At 38.1% G+C, this 21,139-nt stretch overlaps 2 protein-coding genes across 2 annotated transcripts; one reads left to right on the forward strand and one right to left on the reverse strand.

Moving 5' to 3' along the window:
* The first annotated feature begins 524 nt into the window (after positions 1-524).
* Positions 525-16,958, forward strand: NDUFB6 (NADH:ubiquinone oxidoreductase subunit B6). The gene is made up of 4 exons (XM_043979686.1): positions 525-835; positions 7,552-7,644; positions 14,310-14,354; positions 16,868-16,958. The coding sequence occupies exons 1-4, from the start codon at positions 662-664 to the stop codon at positions 16,937-16,939; spliced, it is 384 nt and encodes a 127-aa protein (XP_043835621.1). The 5' UTR covers positions 525-661; the 3' UTR covers positions 16,940-16,958.
* A 476-nt stretch (positions 16,959-17,434) lies between these two features.
* SMIM27 (small integral membrane protein 27) lies at positions 17,435-18,206 on the reverse strand. Its single transcript, XM_043979687.1, has 2 exons — positions 18,011-18,206; positions 17,435-17,615 (listed from the first exon to the last, which is right to left on the reverse strand). The coding sequence occupies exons 1-2, from the start codon at positions 18,053-18,055 to the stop codon at positions 17,496-17,498; spliced, it is 165 nt and encodes a 54-aa protein (XP_043835622.1). The 5' UTR covers positions 18,056-18,206; the 3' UTR covers positions 17,435-17,495.
* Between the last annotated feature and the right edge of the window lie 2,933 nt (positions 18,207-21,139).

The following is a 21,139-nucleotide window of genomic DNA, read 5'->3' on the forward strand; positions in this document are numbered from 1 at the left end:
TAGTAAGTGTTAAGTGTCTGAGGCCGAATTTGAACTCAAGTACTCCTGAATCCAGGGCCAGTGCTTTATCCACTGCGCCCCCTACCTGCCCGGATCATTGTATTGTTGAGAGTGAATTACATTTTAAGTCAGGAAAGTGGCAGAAGAGAAACATTGCTTATCTTTCAATTTGCTTTCATGAATGATGAATTCACTACAGGAAGTATGGATGTGCATCAATGCTTTATGACTCTCAGCTTTCAAAGTCTAAATTTGCCTGCTAAATCAGAATCGCACACTTCCACTCTAAGCCTTAGGGGTGGTCAAGAAAAGCAGGAACCACTTTAATTCTTTCACTGTAATTCTGAACATGGGGGCGGGGGAGAGGGGAGGGGGGAAACGGGGTGGGGCCAAGACATCTGTGCGAAGGAAGCACACGCACGCACGCACGCGTAGATCCTCTCATGCTTCCCACCCAGTCCTCTCACACTCCCCTCCTATATTTCCATCATGCTCAGCGTCAGCCTATCGTTGGAGCAGGCTTGGTGCTACGTCATCAGCAGGCGCCAGCGCCGCTTAGTACAGTCTCGGCAAGGTCGCTTGGTCGCAGGGAAAGGGAATTGGTGTCCTAGTGGGTCTCTGCGACCCGATCCCATTTGTTCTAGGCGGCGAGATCGAGGAGATGTCGGGGTACACGCCCGACGAGAAGCTGCGGCTGGAGCAGCTGCGCGCCCTGAGGAGACAGTGGCTGAAGGACCAGGAGCTGAGCCCCCGGGAGCCCGTGCTGCCCCCGCAGAAGGCTTGGTCGGGCTTCTGGGATAACTTCCTGAAGACCGACTCCATCTGGAGGGGATTTGTGAGTGATTATGACCCCGGCCCACTTATTCCTAGGACACTCCTCCTCCCTCCCCAGAAAAAAAAGGGGGGCGTGGGGGGGCACCTCCAAAGGCCCTGCTCCTCTGAACATCTGTCCCAGAAGCATTTCCTCTTAAGTCTGTCAGTCAATAAGTTTATTAAGCGCCTCCTGTGTCTAAGTAATGGTGATACAAAGAAAAGTAAAAGGCAGTCTTTGCTCTCAAGGAGCTCACAATCAAGAGACAGTGTGCAAATAACTGTACAAACAAGCTATATATAGAATAAGTTGGAAACAATACAGTCGATAGTGGAACAGAGACATTTCTGAGGTTTCCAACCTCACTGAGACTCAGTTTCCTCTCTTGTAAAGTCTGCCTCAGTTTCCTCATCTATAAAATGAGGATAATAATAGCACCTGCATCTTGTGGTTGTTGTACTTTGCAAAACGTAAAGTGCTGATTACTACTAACCACTATTGTTAAAGTGGCCATAGCCACAAGATTGTTATGAAGAAGGTAAATGGTAAAGCCTAAAGGGCTATATAAAATCATTATCGGTGTTAGAAAAGATTGTTTCCCAAAACAATTCCTCTGGGGTACTATTCAAAACTGAATATAACACATTGTGGGAAGACTTTTCCCTCTTTTCCCTCTCCCTCATTAATACACTGCTCCTGGTCTCTTCCCTTAAATGTCTGGCTTGTGGTGGGGTTGTGAAGGGGTTTTTAACACCACATATTCCCTTTCTGATTCTCAAGAATGTAAGGGTCCCGTCCTACTCCACTTTTTTTTAAAGACCATACATTGTGGCATGGTTTAGGAAAAGCCATGTCTTGACTTAATTATGTTAGAATAAGGAGGCAAAGCTTTCTTGAGCTCCCTCTAAGATGCCCTGCATCTTATCCAGCCCTTGCCTCGACTAGTTCTGACAAGTAAAATTTGAATGCTATTGGTTGAAAGTTGCCATCCTACAGAACAGCCTGTGAACTTTCCCTAATGTCCATTGCCACCAAACTTACAGTGAGAACTTGACCTAGTCACCAGTCTACTTCAAATTAGCTGTGTCCTTGGGCAAGCCACCTAACTTCTTTGGGTCTTGGTTTGCTAATTCGAACCAAAATAAAAGAAAGTGGGCTTGGAATAGATGATCTCTGAAGTCCCTTCTAGCTTAAAGTATCTGTGACTTAAAGGCAAGCAAAGGCAATTTTATCTGAATGAGATATCCTTTATAAACAGGGGCATGCAACCTGGTAATAGAAGGGTCTTATTGGCAATAATTCAGAAAGACCAAGGTCACCCACTGTATCCTGGGCAATCACCAGTTATCTTGACCTTTGTCTTGCCTCTGGACTAAAGATGACTCTGAAGGAGTGTGCAGCTGACTTTTCTGCAGCCCTGCCCCACTCATATCTAATTCATTGGAAAGCCAAGACATCACTCTCATGATGCCATTGGTCCTCTTCCAGAAGGAAAGGATGAACAGTAACCACTGTCACCTCTTCTGTTTGGGATAGCAATAGGAAAGCTGGACATAGAATTAAGACAAGAACAAAATTTACTGTAAGTAAAAAAGAAACAGTTATTCCTTTTTGCAGATGACAGAATGAGGTACTGAAAGAACCCTAAAGAGTAAAAAAAAAATTAATTCAAATAATAACTAAGCAAATTTGAAGGACATAAAATAAATCCATAAAAATCATCAGCATTTCTATATAATGCCATTAAAACCTAGCAGGAAGAGATAGAGAAATCCCATTCAGAATTAACCAAAGATGTATAAAAACTACTTGAGAGTCTCCCTTTCAAGATATATACAAGAACTATGTAAATAGAACTGCAAGCAGCTGTTTACAAAATAAAGATATAAATAATTTGAAAAATACTAATTGCTTATAGGTAGAATGAGATAATATAAACAATGACAATACTGAATTAATTTACTTATTCAATGCTATACCAATCAAATATCAAATTATTACTTTATAAATTAGAAAAAATAATAGTGGAATTCATATGGAGAGAAAAAAAGGTAGACTGATCTCAAGAGAAATAATGAAATGGGATCAAAAAGGGCCTAGCAGGGGCCGCTAGGTGGCGCAGTAGATAGAGCACCAGCCCAGTATTCAGGAGGACCTGAGTTCAAATCTGGCCTCAGACACTTAACACTTAATAGCTGTGTAACCCTGGGCAAGTCACTTAACCCAATTGCCTCACCCCCCCCCCAAAAAAAAAAAGCCTAGCAGTGCCAGATCTCATACTATACTACAAAGCAATTATTATTCATTTGCTACCAGTTAAGCAATACCAATCAGTGGAACAGATTAGATATGCAAGATACAGAAAACTTAATACCTCACTATTTGATGAACACAAAGATTTTAGCTGCTCACTATTTGATTAAAAAAAAAAACTGCTGGGAAAATTGGACAGCAGTGTGGAAGAAATTAGATTTAGATCAGCATGTCAACATATGAAGGTAAACTCCAAATGGGTATGTGACTTAGAATTAGAGAAACATGGAATAAATTACCTATCATATCTATGGGTGGGATTAAAATTCATTATTATTATTCCAAACAAGTAATAGAGGATCACAAACTAGTGAGGATCAAATAAGATATTCATAAAACACGAAGCACAGTACCTGGTACATTGTAGGTGCTTAAAAATTCCCACCCCTCAAAAAACAAAACAAAACAAAAATTCCCATCCCTGGGGGCAGCTAGATAGCTTACTGGATAGAGCACCGGCCCTGGATTCAGGAGTTCAAATCTGACCTCAGACCCTTGATACTTACTAGCAGTGTGACCCTGGGCAAGTCACTTAACCCCAATTGCCTCACCAAAAAACAACAAAAACAAAAATTCCCATCCCTTCATACAAGATAAAATTGATCATTTTGATTTAATTTAAAAGTGTTTGTACAAATAAATCTAATGAAGTTAAGAATAAAAAGGAAATAATAATCTAGGGGGACAATCTTCACCATTTCTCTGGTATAAGTCTTATGTAACAAGTAAAATCTGAAATAACAGGAAACAAAGGTTTAACCTTCTGAACATATTGATACTAAGCAAGGCATGCCCAACTGCATAACAAGGCCTCCTTGACTTGGCACTGTACCCTAAATATGAGGGGAGACAGATTTTTATACATTAAAAGAAAACAGTTAACAGGATATAAACCAAGATACAAGATGGTTATCTGATTTCTAATTGGAAGAAAGATTAGAGACTTTTCAGGTTGTGAGCAGAAGAACAAACAGGTAAAATTTCCTAAAATCAGAAAAGGTATGCCACTCTCCTCAACCCCAAATGTCTGTGTTCAGTCAAAGGAACAATGTACAATAACTGATTGACTAGTACTGGGCCAGTTTTCAGATAAGACATGGGTTCTTGAGTTGTTGTTATTTTTTTCCTTCATTCTCATTCTCTTTTTTGTGGTTCACTCAATTCCTATACATTTCCAGGATATTTAAGGAATTGATTCAAATTTATAAGAAAAAGAGTCATTCTCCATTTGATAAATGGTCTAAGAATATGAACAGGTATTTCTCAAGGGGAGAAACCCAGTCTTATGAAAATGCCCCAAGTCATTCCTAATTTTTAAAATACAAATTAAAGCAATTCTACGATTCCACTTTCATACTCATCAGAGTGACAAAGATAACAAAAAAGGAAAATAATAATTGTTGGAGGACATTGAACCTGTGAATTGGTACAACCATTCTGGAAAACAGTTTGAAATTAAATAGAAAAGGTTTTTTTTCTAAATAAAATCAGCTATGCCACTGCTGGCCTTATACCCAAAAGAGATCAACTAACACTTGGAAAGTCTTTTGTTTAAAAAAAAATTATAACAGCTTTTTGTGAGGTGGCAAAGAACTGGAAATTAAGGGTATGCCCATCAATTGAGGAATGATTGAATAAGTTGTGGTATAGTGATATGGTGGAGTATTATTGTGCAGCAAGAAATGAGGGAATAGGTGATGTCAGGGGAGAAAAAAAGCAGACTTCTATGAACTGATATGGAGTGAAGTAGAACCAGAACAGGTTACATACTGACATCAGTATTATAAAAATGAACAATTTTGAGGACTGTATAAACTAATAGAGGAATGAAATGAGCAGAACAAGGAAAATAGTAACTTTGAAAGCTGTAAGACCCATGATCAATCCAATGGCCATTCATGATTTCAGAAAACTAATGATGAAACATTCTATCCATGACAGAGAGATGATCAATTTAGGAAATAGCATGAGATAGACATTTTTGTTTTGTTTTTTGTTTTTGGTGGGGCAATGGGGGTTAAGTGACTTGCCCAAGGTCACACAGCTAATAAGTGTCAAGTGTCTGAGGTCGGATTTGAACTCAGGTACTCCTGAATCCAGGGCCAGCGCTTTATCCACTGCGCCACCTAGCCGCCCCCGAGATAGACATTTTTGTATGCAGTCATTGAGGTAATTTGTTTTGCCTGACTGCATGTATGTTTCAAGATTTTTATTTTATTTTATTTGGTCAGTGGGGTAGGGAGAGGGAGAAAAAAACAATTTATTAATTTTAAGAAAGAGGGAAGGAGTGCTATACATGTGAAATGTGTATACTTTAACAGTTTTACTGTCATAAAAGATCTTGCAAAATGTGAGTAATCTATAAATGTAATGTAAAAACAAAATATCAATAAAACATTTTTAAAAGATCTGTCAATATGGTCAGGATTTAATATTATTTTCTTTCAGCAACTAAATAATATGTTGAAATGATACTTAATATCCAAGTCAAATCAACAAGTATTTATTAAGCACTACTGTGTACTAGGTACCATGCTAAGTATTGGGGATATCAAGAAAGGCAAGAATAGCCCCTACCCTCAAGGGGCTTCACTGCAGCTAAAATAGAAGTGTTTCATCCATATTGACTCTCAGATATTAACTATTTTAGTCCAATTTTAAAATTAAATTAAATTTTAAAATTTAAATTAAAAAAAATTTTAATGGGGGGGCATTTCAGGCCTAGCAGTCAACAATTAGTCATGAGTGAAATAGAATAAATATTTGTCTAATGCTTATTGTGTACCAAGCGCTCTATTAAGTGCACTTACCATGTGCCAAGCACTGTACAAAGCACTTTACAAATATGATCTCATTTGATCCTCACAATCCTTCAAGGTAGGTCCTGTTATTATCTCTATTTTACAGTTGAAGAAATTGAGAAAGACAAAAAAGTTAAGTAACTTGTCATCGGTAACATAGTTATTAGCAAGTGTCTGAGGCCTATCTTGAACTCAAGGTTTCCTGACCCAAGGTCTAAGTACTCTACACCACCCAGCAGCCTTACATAACTTGAATTAGGTAACTTACAGATCTAGTAGGCAGCAAAGATGGGACTCTAATTGACCTAGTCCGTCATGACTTATTAGTGACTCTTTACCTAATGCCTAGTATTCACATCTTTCCCCTCTAATTGTTCACATTGGAACATGACATAGAAGTAAATATAGCATTATTGTTATTTTGTTAAAGGTAAAATATATAGCCTTTTAAAAAAAACAAGGTGATTTTATGATTTCATGTATTGTTTTTATTTTTTAGTTAGATTAAGTTATTGCAATTGGGATAAATTTGAGAAATCAAGCAAGTCAACAATTTATCAGGTATTTTACCTTTTGTGAGATCACAGATTTAGAGCTAAAAGAGACTTTAGAGATTATCTAGTCCTTTGGTCTCATTCTACAGATGAGAAAACTACAAGGCCAGAGAGGTAAAAAATGAATTGTTTCCTGGTTAGACAAGTAGTAAATGGCAAAGCCAGAATTTGAACCCAGGTCTTCTGACTACAGATCAACCACTCTTTACACTGCACTATTCCATTTATCTTCCCAAACCCCAAAATTTTAATTTCTCCTTTTTGCCCCCCCCAGATGCTAGTGTCTCATTTTCACATTTTCAATACCTTTTATGTTAAGAATATCATTGTACAAAAAAAATATCATTGTACTTTATTAAAACTTTGTCAAGGTATCCAGGCAAAGCTTCTTTTCTTTTATATTTACAAGCTACATGTTGATTATACAGATATTAATTAACCCTTACACTATATTCCCTGTTTGATTCCCCATTACTGGCTTCCCTGTTAGTCCTCTCAGGAATGTTTTTGTGTTGAGTAAGTTTATGAAAAACTTCAGACCAGACAAATAAATTGCTGCTGATTCTTGCTCAGCCCCAGAGAAAATGGTTTTCTCACTTTGCAGATTTAGTGTTGCTTTCCTTATGTTTAGAAGCACAGAATAAATGATGCTTAACTCACCATACCTTTGGGATTGGAAATTGATGACGCCATGGGTTAACTTTACCTAGGGATTTCTATTAAACAAAACTTTTCCATGATTTATGTGTAAAATCTTAGATTTTATCAGGATTATGTAGTAAAAAAAATACCTCTGCTTAGATGATATATTTCTTTAAAAGTCTTACTCAGTTATTCTTACAAAAATCCCTTTGCCTTAATGCCTGACTTGCTCTGTAATACATAATTCTACTTCAGCAAATCCAGCTTTGAGTAGGGAATCTTAGGTCAAGGTTTTTTTGTTTCTGTTTTTAAACCTATGTAAATATCTTGTAGAGGTTTAGAAAACACATGACTTATATGTACAGATAGTGTTATTCCAGTGAATTCAGTTGATGTGTGTGTTGCAAATACTTCTTTTGTTTATTTACAGGTTTTTAAGACATACCGAAAGGGAATGTTCCTTTTTGCTAATTTCCTTGTACCAGCCTGGATTATTCACTATTATGTCAAATACCATGTACAAGTAAGTATTTGAAGTAAATATTGTTTGGAATTATGTGTTTATTTTGTTGTAAAATAATGAAAAGCTAACTGCTATCCAGGTATACCTTAAATTGCTTTACTTTATATATAATTTCCAACTTAAAAACTGAAGGGGCATTGTCCCCAAGACTCCTTCTTTTGAATTTGGTCATTTGGAATGCATTTTATTAGAGAAATAATGTGTGTGTGTGTGTGGGGGGGTGTCCTAAAGCAATCCATGAAATGCATAATATAGTTGAACTCTAGAACTAATTGTATTTGCCTTAAATTTGAAGCCTAGGGGGCAAGGGACCTGGCCTGGTAAGGTGGAGGAGAATGAGTTAGTCATTTAGCGTTGGTTAAACACATAATATATACAGGCATTGTGTTTGGTACTGGGTATTCAAAGGCAAAAATGAAAACATTTCTGCCCTCAAGGAGTTTGCCTTCTGCTTGGGGAAATCCTATATGCTCACTGATCAGTAAAGACTAGATATGTTCAAAGTGAACGGAGAATTATCTGGAGGGCAGGGGGACACAGCCAGGGAAGCAGAAGAGTCAAGTTAATGTTTGGGAACTGAAACAGGACGTGAAAGAGTAATACTGAATCATTCTGGAGAGATATACTAGAGCCAGATTGTGAACAACTTTAAATGCCAAGGCAGAGGAATTTGACACTAAAGGCAATGGGGAACCACTAAAGCACCTTGAGTAGAGAAGAGACATAGTCAGCCTCATGCTTCCGGGATATCAGTTTGGCAGTTTTCTGGAAGATGGATTGGAGGAAGAAAAGACTGAGTACAGTAGTAATGAGAAGGCTACTGTTATAGGTAAGAGGTTATGTTGATCTGAACTAGGGTGGTGGTATGAATGCAAAGCACCCCCAAATGTCCCAAATCCAGCCCTCTGATATCTACAACTTACTGCTTGACATCTCCACCTGGATAACCCCGTGGGCTCAGCTGAGCATATCCAAACCAGAAGTCATCTTCCTCCCCTGAGCCTGCCCCCTCTTTTAACTGCCCTATTTCCAATGGGGGTGCCACCAGTCTAACAGACTTCTTCTTAACTCTCAGTCCCATTTATCTCTGAGCCCATTGCTTACCAAAACTTGTTGCTTGTACTTCCTCAATGTTAGAAGGAAATGAAGACTATAAGTGTCTAATCTGCAAAAATAGAAGGTGTTTATACACTAAAGAGTTCACTAAGTCTTCCTGAATATTCTCAACTTCTTGGGTTTTTGCTATACACTTGGATAGTGGTTGTCTTCTGACAAGCCTGACAGATTCTTCCCTGCCTTTTTCACAGGATCAGTAGGAGCAGTCTTTTTTTTTTTTCCTTCTTTTCCCCAAGGTCTGTGTCCCACTCCCTTTATTTGAGTATACTCCAGTGCTCTTTCCTAGACCCTTCTTTCTCTCTCAGTGATCCCAGAAACTTTCAGGGATTCATCTTGGTCCACAAAGGCACTTTTCTTCTCTTCAGAAGTTAATACTTTAATTTCTCTTTTTGTTGCTTAAGCTTTATGCATTTGTATATAAATATATCAGGCCATGAATTTTTTTTTACTGCTGGTTCCTTTCTTGGATTTTGTTCTTCTGGGAACTTCCAGATGTCTCAATTTCTATTCTTCATTCACTAAAGCTATGTTATCTAGGTTGTGGCTATCCAGTTTTCTCCCATAGCCATCTTTTTTAGTTTTAAACCCCTTTGATTGGATTTACAAGATACTGTCATGGGGAAATGGGTGGTGGTAGTGGTGGGGTCCTTAGGTATTTTTTAAAGAATTACACCCTCTCAGCAAATAATCTTTTATTTAGGCACTAGAGAAAGGAGACCAAGAGAGAAGTCTAGTTCAGAGAGACATGGTTTCCTTGAACAGGAGAAAGGCAAAAGCTTTTATATATAAATGGTGTCGAAAATTAAATATAGTTTTTATTTGTCTGTCTCCTACCAAAAAATAATAAACATCAGAGAAATTAATTTTATAAAACTCCTATAGTTTGTTTCCATACCTGTCCTCCTATGAAAGAAACAGATCAGAGAACGTGTCTCCTACAAGAAAAACCAGATCAGAGACAGACCAGAAAAACAGTACCAGTTTATTTGTCCCAAGAAGAAACAAGCATGCTGGAGATCCCTTCCCAAGAAGCTCTGAGGGGCAGCTAGGTGGCGCAGTAGATAGAGCACTGGCCCTGGATTCAGGAGTACCTGAGTTCAAATGTGACCTCAGACACTTAACACTTACTAGCTGTGTGACCCTGGGCAAGTCACTTAACCCCAATTGCCTCACCAAAAAAAAAAAAAGAAGCAGCAGCTCTGAGACTCCCTCTTTCTGAGGGTATATAAGGTTTTTTTGTTGTTGTTCACTGGTTACAGGGTGTTGTCAGTTTCATTAACGTGATACAAATCAACCCAAAAGCAAATACTATAGCAAGAGTGGATGTAATGCAAAGCAGTTTTAACAATTTCAGTTATAACAAACAAGTATGAAAGAAATATGGAAGCACCATGATAAGATTACAAAGTTCCAAAAAGGAGTTTGGCAAGGATGAGGATGCCCAGATGTCCCCGCAAGATAGGGATTTACTATCCTGGAGAAAGAAGTCAGTAGATAGTGACTTATCTGCTAGCTATCTGGGTTCAGTTTGAAGTTTAGTCAAAGGGCATTTTGCACCTATCAATCCAGGGTTTCATAAAATACTTTTGGATAATAAGGCAGCTCCATCAAATCCAGGCGGTCCATACATTCATCCTTTTTTTTTGTTTTTTAGTGAGGCAATTGGGGTTAAGTGACTTGCCCAGGGTCACACAGCTAGTAAGTGTTAAGTGTCCGAGGCCAGATCATACATTCATCTTAACAGTGGCAGATGGGGTGATCACAACCTCACAATAGAAAGTTCCCTTTGGGGGTGGGGGAAGGCTTGAGTGAGGTGGTTTTCCTGGCTCAGATTCAGGTAGCAGCCACACCTAATGGGTTTATCTCTCTTACTTCTCAAGGTGTGTCCTTTAGCTAGTGGGCCAGTTTCCCAACCCCATTACACCCACCAAATAAACTTTCACCTTTGTTAGGGGCACTTCATCCCTGAGTCATAGTCTAATCCATTCTTGTATATGATGTTCTTAGTTACCATCCACTGGACAACAGTGGAATACACAGTTTGGGCCACTATGCTCTTCAGTTTCTTGTTTAGGATTTTGTAATTTGGGACAATACTTTTTTTTCTTTTTGATAATATCATTTGTGTCCACATGAATCACAAGAAGTGATAAGTAGTCATCCTTTTTTGGTTTTGTTTTCTTTAGTCATCCATTTTGATAATTCTTGGGAGTTACTTCCCGAGTAGAAAAAGAACCACCATTACTTTTCTTCCTTTGAGATTTATTTTGATATTGTACCTAAAAGCTTCTTTAGCTCTACTATTTCATTCCTTGAAGAACAAACATCTACTTTCTTCTCACAAGTTTTCCCTCTTAAAGTAAAGCCTTAGTTTTTTTTAGTTCCAAGTGTACATTGATTCTTTTATTTACTTTTTCTGTGTTTAATTCTTCCGTTCTTTAGCCTCTTGACAAGGGTAAATTTCCCCTCCTCCATTTCAGATACTTTTTTTAAAAAATTGAAGCCCTACTTCTATTTAAAAAAAGAAAAGAAAAGAAAGAAACATTTGGGAGACAACTAGGTGGCACAGTAAATAAAACACCAGCCCTGGATTTAGAAGAACCTGAGTTCAAATCCAGCCTCAGACACTTGACACTTACTAGCTGTGTGACCCTGGGCATGTCACTTAACCCTCATTGCCCTGCAAAAAACAAAACAAAACCAAAAAAACCCAACATTTTTTGTTCTCATAATTTTGAGTGTATTCAAGGTTTCCCTCTACAAGAGAGAAACATCTATATTTGAAACTTAATAGTCACTTAATGTGGCCAAATATTGCAAAATTCTACCTACTCTCCTACTGATTTCCATTTTGTAAAGTCTTTTGGTTTTTTGAGCTACCTATGTGTTGTTCAAAACACCCTTTAAGCCCCTGGACCATAGCTACAGCCAATCAACTCTTAATTTAATAGTCAAAAGCAATTTATGTTTTAGTCTGAACAACTCCATAGCTGTTCTCTATCTCCTCTCTCCTCTCCCACCTCCTTTCTTTCACCAGCTTACCTCACTCCTTCATCCATCCTCTCTATCAAATTGCTTTATGCACCTATTTCTTTGATTTACCCTCTCTTTCTTGTTCTGCCAACTACTGTGTCCTTTACCTTCTCTTTGAATACTTTTCTTCAAGTTCTTGCTCACTATTCCTTAATCAGACTCCCTTTTTCTTTTTCTTAATGGACAGAACAACTTTATTAACATGACACTTCCTTTGGTTAACTAATGTTGTAGGTAACATGTAGATAGAACCTGAATTCTGTATCATGAATGTTCCCTTTGACTGGGGAAGGCAGGGACAAGGGATGGACCACAAGCATTAGTGCCTTCTATGCCAAGCACTGTGCTAAGCCCCATACAAGTCTTATCTAATTTGAGCCTCACCACAACCTTGGGAGGCAGGTGTTGTTATTATCCCCATTTTACAGATGTGGAAAATGAGGGAGACAGGTTTAATGACTTGCTGAGGAACAAAAAAGTACTTTATATCCAACCTACATCTGGTGTATTAGCTGACATGAAGTGAAAAAAGAATGAATTCTTTGAGGCTATAGGATTCCTTGAAATAACTTATTTAAATAACATATTCTGAAAAAACTGGTGACCCTCAAAAAGTAGGCTCCTCTTCCAATCTTCACTTGTAGAATCTAGACCTGAAGATTTTCCTCAATTTCTCCAAAACTTTTCTTCACTAAATTTAGTTGCTGTCCTTGATGAACCAAAACCTCTCCAAACCACCAATTGTTTTCCTTCTTATTCAATTCAGTTACTTCTCTTTTTTTTTCATAACCTGTAACCCCTAAGTAGCCAGAAGCAGAACCTCATTTTACAGATGAGAAAAAAGACCTATAAAGATTAAGTGACTTGTCCAGAGTCACATGGTTAATAAATGGCTTAGTCAGTAATAGATTCCAGATTTTCTGACTCCTGTAGTGTTCTTAAAATACTAACATGTCTGGACTACGTAGCATCTAGGTCAGTGGTTCTCAAAGAATGTGCCACAATATAATAATATGCTACAAGTTTTACAAAATATGCCATATGTTGGATTTTATGTTATTACAGATAAAATAAAATTTATAAATGGTTTTGCTTAATATAAATTTTACTACCCCATACAGATTGTATCCTCTTTTCAATTTATAGCTTTTTTAGAAAGTTACTTAGGGCACTGATAGGTTAAATGCTCTATCCATATAAATCATTGTCATAAATTGTGACAGATCATTGTCAGAGTCATTATGTATTTAGAGATAAGACTTGAACCCAGGTCTTGATTCCAAGTCCAGCAGCTTTCTGTCCTCTGTCATTTTTTCTCTCTCTTTTTTTCCTTTCTCCTTTCTTCTCACCACCTCCCCATTTTTTTTTTAAACCAACCAAGCACATGTATGGCAAAATAGTATTTGCAAAATAAACAATACTATTATTATATGTATGCACTTAACCTCAGAATACATCAGAGCTCAAACTCACAAAAAAATCAACAAAAACAGTTATTAAAGGGAAACTACATATGCATGACCCTCCTCGCTCTCTCATGGTGTTGCCAAATTAAATATTTAAAGTGCCATAATTCCATACAGCAAAGAGTACTATGCTTTTTGAGAACCAAGTTTCAGAACTGACCCAGACCCGGAGTATACCTATATAAATCATTATTTTAAGTATATTATTTCTGGGCACCCATGTTAAATGAGTACATTGTAAATCCCATATCTGTGTTATGTTTCCTTTTTTTGGATAGGTATATACCATAATTTAGGATGGTTTAAGCAAAATTTTGCTCCAATTGCTTCCATTCAAGAAATGTAAAGTCTTATAAATTGAGTGATAAAAATGATGGGAGAATGATGGTGGAGTGGTTATTTTATTTTATTTTAGCAGGGCAGTGAGGGTTAAGTGACTTGCCCAAGGTCACACAGCTAGTAAGTGTCAAATGTCTGAGACTGGATTTGAACTCAGGTCCCTTCTGAATCCAGGGCAGATGCTTTATCCACTGCACCATCTAGCTGGCCCCCAGTGGTTTTTTTTATCCAGAGGTGTATGTAGATGATCTCTTCTCAGTATTCTTAAATGAGTTTGCTTTTCCTGGTCATCAAAGTTAATTTGGTTTAGTTTTATTCTTGGCTTATAGATTGAGAAATTCTACTATGTTTCAAGTGACACTTTAGATAAGTAGAAAATGATTTTTTAAATTGGGAGGAAATTTGGGGGCATTTATTTCATTGGAAGAAAATGTTCTTCAAGATTTTTGCCATTTGTGAATATAAAGGTTATTTTTATATTTCTGTGACCATATGACTTTATAAACTGTTTATTCCCCAAAATAATAGCTATATAACAATGTTCTTAATGTCCTTTCTGAGAGGAAGAACCATTTATGTTTTAAGTACCTATAACAAAGAATTTAAACAATTAGACAGGTGTATATATATTAAATAAGTGTTTGTTGACAACACTATAGTTTTAGAAAAAAGTATGAAAATACAATTAACATAACCTCATTTTTGTTGCAGACAAAGCCATATGGCATCGTTGAAAAGAAACCCAGAATATTTCCAGTAAGTCTTATACTTATTTTTCTGATTTTTTTTTCTTTTGGTTTTTTTTTTTTTCATTTCATGTTGTCTCTACTGTCATTTAACTAATAACTTTTACCCCTTGCTGTCCAGAGCTTGATTTATGAATTGTAAAAGAAAAGGTAGAAAATGAAAGCATTGCTTGGTAGTAGTAATGGTTGGAGTGGGCAGTCTGAATAGAAAAGTGACATGTTATGTGGCCTTGAACAGTGTTAAGTTGTTTTGGAGAATTTATGGTTCCTATAATTTGTCACTGGCAAATTACTTCTCTGCAGGGGTAGGAGGAGGCAGCATCCTGCCGTCAATTAACCTTCCCAGATGCTCACTGGGGACAATGTCCAAAAGATGCAGAACTCTTTGGCACACTTCCTGGATCACCTAGAGTAGGTTGAGTTGCTCTTCTTAATTAGCATGGTAGCCTGACCTGACATATGGGCACAGTGTCTCCAGTTCTAATCCCTGGATCATTCCTAGTAACCTGCTTGTCATTTCTTCTTACCAAAAGCTCTTGGCTCCATTTTCAAATTCTGATTTTAGTTGTATATATAGCAGTACATGCAATCATGGTAATTTAATGTCATCTTTTTGGATTCATAAAATTTGTCTCCTGCTGTGGGAAGGACCCTCAGTTCTTACTGGCAAAGCATGGCAGTAGGTCCTTTCAGACTGAAACAGTTTTGAATAGGGACCTCCAGTGGACTCTGTCACCCTAAGATTAGTTAATAGCTAAATGGGGAAAATAATCAGCCCTGCATGGTCAGCCGCCAGGTGATTGGGGGGAGGGGGGGTGCACAGAAACTCATTGGATCATCTAAGGTGTAGAAAAGTCAACATCAAAGTCATTGGTAGAAAGTTGAAATCACAGATCCCTGAGATGTTGAATTATGTACTCATAAAAGCAAAGTTAGTATTTATAGTCAGTCAACTAGCATTATGTGCCTTACAGATTAAGCTTCCTAAGACATTATTTTGAGCAAAGTAATAAACCCATTTATGTAAAACTTGTAAGCTCACAAAATGTTTTCCTCCAAAATAACTTTGTGAGGTAGAGAATGCAAATAATATCCCCATTTTTATGGGTAAGAAAGATGACTTGGATTAAGTGATTTGCCCAGGGTCACACAGCTACTAAGCACCAGAACTGGGATTTAATTTAAATTTAGATCTCTTGACTGCTAGTAAAGTCCTCTTTCCACTAAGCTGTGTTACCACCCTGCCATTCCTTTATCTCAGAGGCTTCCCCTTTAATTTATCATTTAATATTCTCCATATTTTGGCCCTAGAGCTTTTTGAATTGTGGAGTAGAAACTGAACCAGGTCTCTTGTTGCCTAATTTGAAATTGAAGAAGATTGGAATATTACAAAGCAAAAGTAACCACACATTTAAAACCTTTTTACTTGTTGGGTATAACAACTGCTGAATATTTTCTTTGAATACCTGATACAGCTTAAATTTCCGAAACCACAGACTGGAATCTCATGTTCTGAAATCACCTGAAGGTGATTTATGCAGAATGGAATTTCAGGTGCTTTGCCATCACCTATAGTTTTGAGCTGGGTGAGGGTGGTCCTAGGAGGAAATGTTTGTGTATCCCGTCTGAGCCCCCTTCTCCCCATCCCCCAGTGAAAACAAGATGCTCCAATAAAGGTTTTATTAAGCTAAATAATGTCCTAATAAACAAAAGGTGCCTTTTATTCTCCTCATGAACCATCTTCTCTAAATTTTCCAATTCTTTAATAATTTAATTAATAGGAGTTTCACTTTTCTGTAAAACTTCATGCACATGCATGGTAAATATAGTATAAAATAAACACTATTATTACACATATGCATTAATCCCAGAACACATCAGAGTGCAAACCTTTCCTCTTAACACTCATTAAGCCTGGTTATATTTACCCCTACCTCCTCCTAGCTTTTGTTAGTCCTGTCAAGTCTCAGAAGCTTCCTGGGGTTGTGAATCAGGCTGGATTTTGCCTCCAGAACTTAACAGCTTTGAGACCTTGGGCAAGTCATTTTATCTCTTTGAAACTCAGTTTAAATAAAATAAAAAAGGAGAATAAAAGTGGAAACCAGAGCAACTACTTGTAGGGTTATTGTGAGCACCAAATGAGGTATTTGGAAAACACTCTGCAAACTTTAAAGTGCTTAAAATAAGCTATTATTTTACTTCACCTCATAGTTACCTTTATTGTACAAAGCCTAGTTCAATTCCCTCTTTTGAAGCTTTCCGAGAATAATCTCTTCAACACCTATGATTTATTGTCTTTGTCACTTAGTGAACAAATAATCCTTTACAATCATTTGCATCACTAAATTTATGATCCTATGTTCTGAGTACATTTCACCAAGTCACCTCCATCCAATTCAGGACTAAAATTGTATAATTGTTTTTCTTTCAAGCACTGTAAAAATGTCAATAAATATCTTGCTTTACTTTGTAGGTTTGTAAGTAAATGGAACTAGCTAAACTATCATCTTTATTTTTTTATAGGGTGATAAAATTCTGGAGACTGGAGAAGTGATTCCACCAATGAAAGTTTGTGATATACATGATTATCATTAAAAAAAAAAGCTCCTAACAATTCCAAAAGCTTGTGAATCTTTTGTTTCTATACCAGTATATCCACTGAAAATATTTTCTGTAGAAGCAACTTAATAAAGTTTACGCTTTAAAAAAAATTGCCTTCATACCTTTCCTTTACACCTAGGGCCTAGGTCTTTTTGAATTGGGGACTAGGAACAAGTGTTGAAAAGAATGGTCTCTTGTTGCCTAATCTGAAATTGAGAAAACTGGAATACTGCAAAGCAAAAATAACCAGACATTTAAAACTTTTTTACTTGTTGGGTATAACTACTGCTGAATATTTTCTTTGAATACCTGATACAGCTTAAATTTCTGAAACCACAGACTGGAATCTCATGTTCTGTAACACCTGAAGGTGATTTATGCAGAATGGATTTTGAGCTGGGTGAAGGTGGTCCTAGGAGAAAATGTTTGTGTGTCCTGTCTGGGCTCCCTTGTCCTCTCCTCCCGTACCCCCCAATGAAAACAAGATGCTTCATTATAGGTTTTATTGAGCTAAATAACGTCCTAAACAAGGTATCTGGTTGAGGTGAAGTCAGATGCCCCAGTGGCTGAATTTTACATCTGGATACTTCTTCTTCAGCTCTGACTGCGACACCACCGCGCACGCATAGATCACGAATCCCCAAGAGAGGAAAACGATGGCCAGCAGCAGCTACAGCAAGGAGAGGGAGGGGGGGAGTTAGCAGGGGCCTCCTCTACAGTGGGGGGCGGGGACCGCTCCGTGGCTCCAGGCAGGCTTCTTAACGACTCAGGGCTCACCATGGACGACCAAAAGTGAACGCCTCCTTACACGCAGAAAGAGGTCTGCCTCTCCTGGAGCTTGGTACCCGGGAAACTGGGTCCGATACAAAAAGAAGGTGGAAGGAGGAGGAACCCGGACGCCACCCTGGTGCCCATGCAACAAGAAATGATCAGGCGCTTGCAACGTATCCGCTGTCGTTCTGAGTGGGGGAGATACCAACCCAAGCGGAAGACAGCCAGTGTCTCAAAAGAGCTTATGTTCTAAAGGCGGAGGGATACCTCGAGTTCTCTCTGCCCCAAACTTACCACCGAATAAACGAGGTTCAAAGTGCGGCGGCTAACGGGCCTCATCCCGAGCTCGAGCCGGCAGGCTGGGCGGGACCCCGGGCAAGGATCGGACTACGGAGCTCCCCTCAAAGAAGGTTTCCCCACCCAGGTGGCGACCATCTTGTTTCCGGGCACAGAGCGTCTACACCCTCGGACTGGCCAGCTTCTTCCGCCTGGAGATGACGTCAGGACGCTGCACGGGGATCTGAAATTGGCAGCTGGTAGTTTCAAGGCTTCCCTTGGCCCACCCGGGTGATGAAAGAGGAAAACCGCAAAGGTGGAAACGCTTCTTTATAATGCCCTACGTCGTCAGGTGTCTAACGTGTACCATCCTACGGAGAAAATCTCTTTTGTTTTTATTAAACCCCTTCCCATCCGGCCGTGAGGTTATCTTTCAGCCTGTAGAACGTCCTTGAACAAACATACTGATTGCACGGGATGATGTATTTAAACCAGTATTTTTTTTTTCAAATAAAGTTTTCCCATGTAACTGAAACAAGTACTCATTTTTTAAAATTATGATACCTTGTTTTATTCCTTTACGGAGTAACAGCGGTATTTTTTTGCCATTATATGTTCCCATGTTTTGTAGATACTTCTTTCCACCACGTACATTGTTTCTTTGAAATTAAGTTTTATTAATGAAATGTTCTCAATATATTTTCTTATTTAATGGGGGGGGGGGCGGGAGAGATAGTAGCAGCCACCTGTTTGTTTGGGGTGATACTGTGAAAGCTTAGGAGAGGAAGGGACTTTTCACTTTTTACTTTGTATCCTAAACAGCCAGCAGATTGCATGGGTCAAAAGGAAATAGTTAATAAATAAATGCTTGTTGAATTGTACTGTATGTTCAGTTACTTTTATGTTGAGCACTTGCTCTATACCTAGCTGAGTGAAACAGTTAAACTAAGAATGTAATACAGAAGCCTATAATACAATATCAGTTATTGAACGTGGATACTTCTGCTACTTGCTCAGATCAGATTTAGAGCTAAAATTAGGTCGTTGTGACCTTGGGTCACAAAGTTCAATTTACTCACCTGTAAAATGGGCCAGTTTTTGTACTTAGCACCTCAAAAGTATAGTAAGAAAAGTACTTAATTGTTCAGTGTCTCACTCTTTGTGATCCCATATGAGGTTTCCTTGGCAAAGATACTAAAGTAGTTTGCCATTTCCTTCTCCAGTTCATTTTACAGATGAGGAAACTGAGGCAAACAGGGTGAAGTGACTTACCCAGGCTCACACAACTAGTGTCTGAGGCCAGCACCACCTTATTTTTAAAAGAAATTTATCAGGGCAGCTAGGTAGTGCAGTAGATAAAGCATGGGCCCTGGAGTCAGGAGTACCTGAGTTCAAATCTGGCTTCAGACACTTGATACTTACTAGCTGTGTGACCCTAGACAAGTCACTTGACCCCAATTGCCTCACTAAGGGAAAAAAAAAAGAAAGAAATTTATTCATTGCATGCATTTATGTCTTTTCCAATCTGTCTCCCCTTCCTATTCAGCAACAACTCCTCACCAATACCCTTCCCCCTCCAAAAAAGGGGAAAAACTCATAAGTATGCATAAATCCCCCCCCCAAATAAATTCCCACATTGTTTGTTTCCCTGTATTTAAATTCATCATCTGTTTGACAGGAGGGGAGTGATGTGTTTTATTTTCAGTACTATAGGCTCATGTAGTTCCAAATTGCAAAAAAAAAACCTAAGTATTTTAAGCACTATGTAACTGTGAGTAGTTTTTCCTAGTCCAGTACTTTATTCATACATATAAGGCCTCCTGATCACACAAGTTGAGTGGTCTAGCTTCTAACCCACATCTTCACATTCAAAATTTCTTCATTTATAAAATTTCCACTTCCTATGGCTAATTCTACAACCCTTATTTTGTTCCTTTTGACATTTGTAGTTCCTGAATGTTTGGGGGTGCTTAAATTCCCTAACTGTATATTAAAGTCCTCACAAGTATATAGAATCATATACAAAGAAACACCTAAACTGGGCTTAGCACATTTAGCCAACATTTTGTTTTTATTTTGGACCACTGGCATTTCTAAAATGGACAGGATGTTGTTGGGGGTTAGGGTGGGACTGATACTGAAATTGAACTTATTTATGTATCCAACAGTATTTGGGTTTTGCTATCCTTATAGACCAGTGAACTCTGACATCCTCCTAGGGGGGAAAAAAACCTTTGGAGCTGTGGCCTGGTAACTTCCTGAAAGTGCTATATAGCCCCAGCTACTGAAGACCCAGAAAAAAAAGGTTTTGCCATCAAAGTCCTTGGGCACTGTTAAATAGTTCAACCTCAGTCAATAAATATTAAGAGCTAACCATGTGCCAGGCACTAAAATGAAATTAAAGGAGAGATAATAACATCTGCTTTGTATGGGGCCTTTCCATTTGACTTCTGGTTGAAACCTTCCATTTGTGTTGTCTCCTCCATTAGAATGGATGATAGAATTTTCTATTTTTATCTTATTTGTATTTGATAGCACTTTGCACATAATAAACACCTCATAAATCTTTCCTTCCTTCTTTCCTTCCTTCCTTTCTTCCTTCCTTCCCTCCTTCCTTCCATCCTCCTTTCCCTCTCCCCAAATTTGGTGTTCTTGTCATTTACACAATATCTGAAGAAAACTGGGAGTGCACTGTATTTGCTTTCACAAAACTAGCTGAATCAATCAGGAGTTACACGTGAGAACTGTCATTTTGTCTGTTTTCAGGTAGATAAAAAGAGCAGTTTGGTATACTTGGACTCACAAAACTGAATTCCCTCTATAGCTGATTCTCCCTTGGAGGACACAAAGGGAGGAAATGAAATTCTGTAAAAGGGATGGTTTGGTGAACTGGATTACCAATTGTTATCTTCCTCTGCTAGAATGTAGTTGGCTTTTTGAGGGTGTGAGAATATTGTTATTACCAGAGGCCCTCTGCTGTGAGAGCATGGGTTGACCTTTCAAACTATTCACCTTTTTCTTTGCTTGTACCCCTGGTAGCACTTAGGACAGTGTACAGTATGGTAGGTATTCAATAAATCCTTGTTCATATATTGATTTGTTTTGTGATAGTAGTTTGAAAAAAACTATTTGAACCTTAAAATCTTA

The sequence above is a fragment of the Dromiciops gliroides genome, chromosome 1 (genome assembly GCF_019393635.1).
Source record: "Dromiciops gliroides isolate mDroGli1 chromosome 1, mDroGli1.pri, whole genome shotgun sequence".
Taxonomy (NCBI): domain Eukaryota; kingdom Metazoa; phylum Chordata; class Mammalia; order Microbiotheria; family Microbiotheriidae; genus Dromiciops; species Dromiciops gliroides.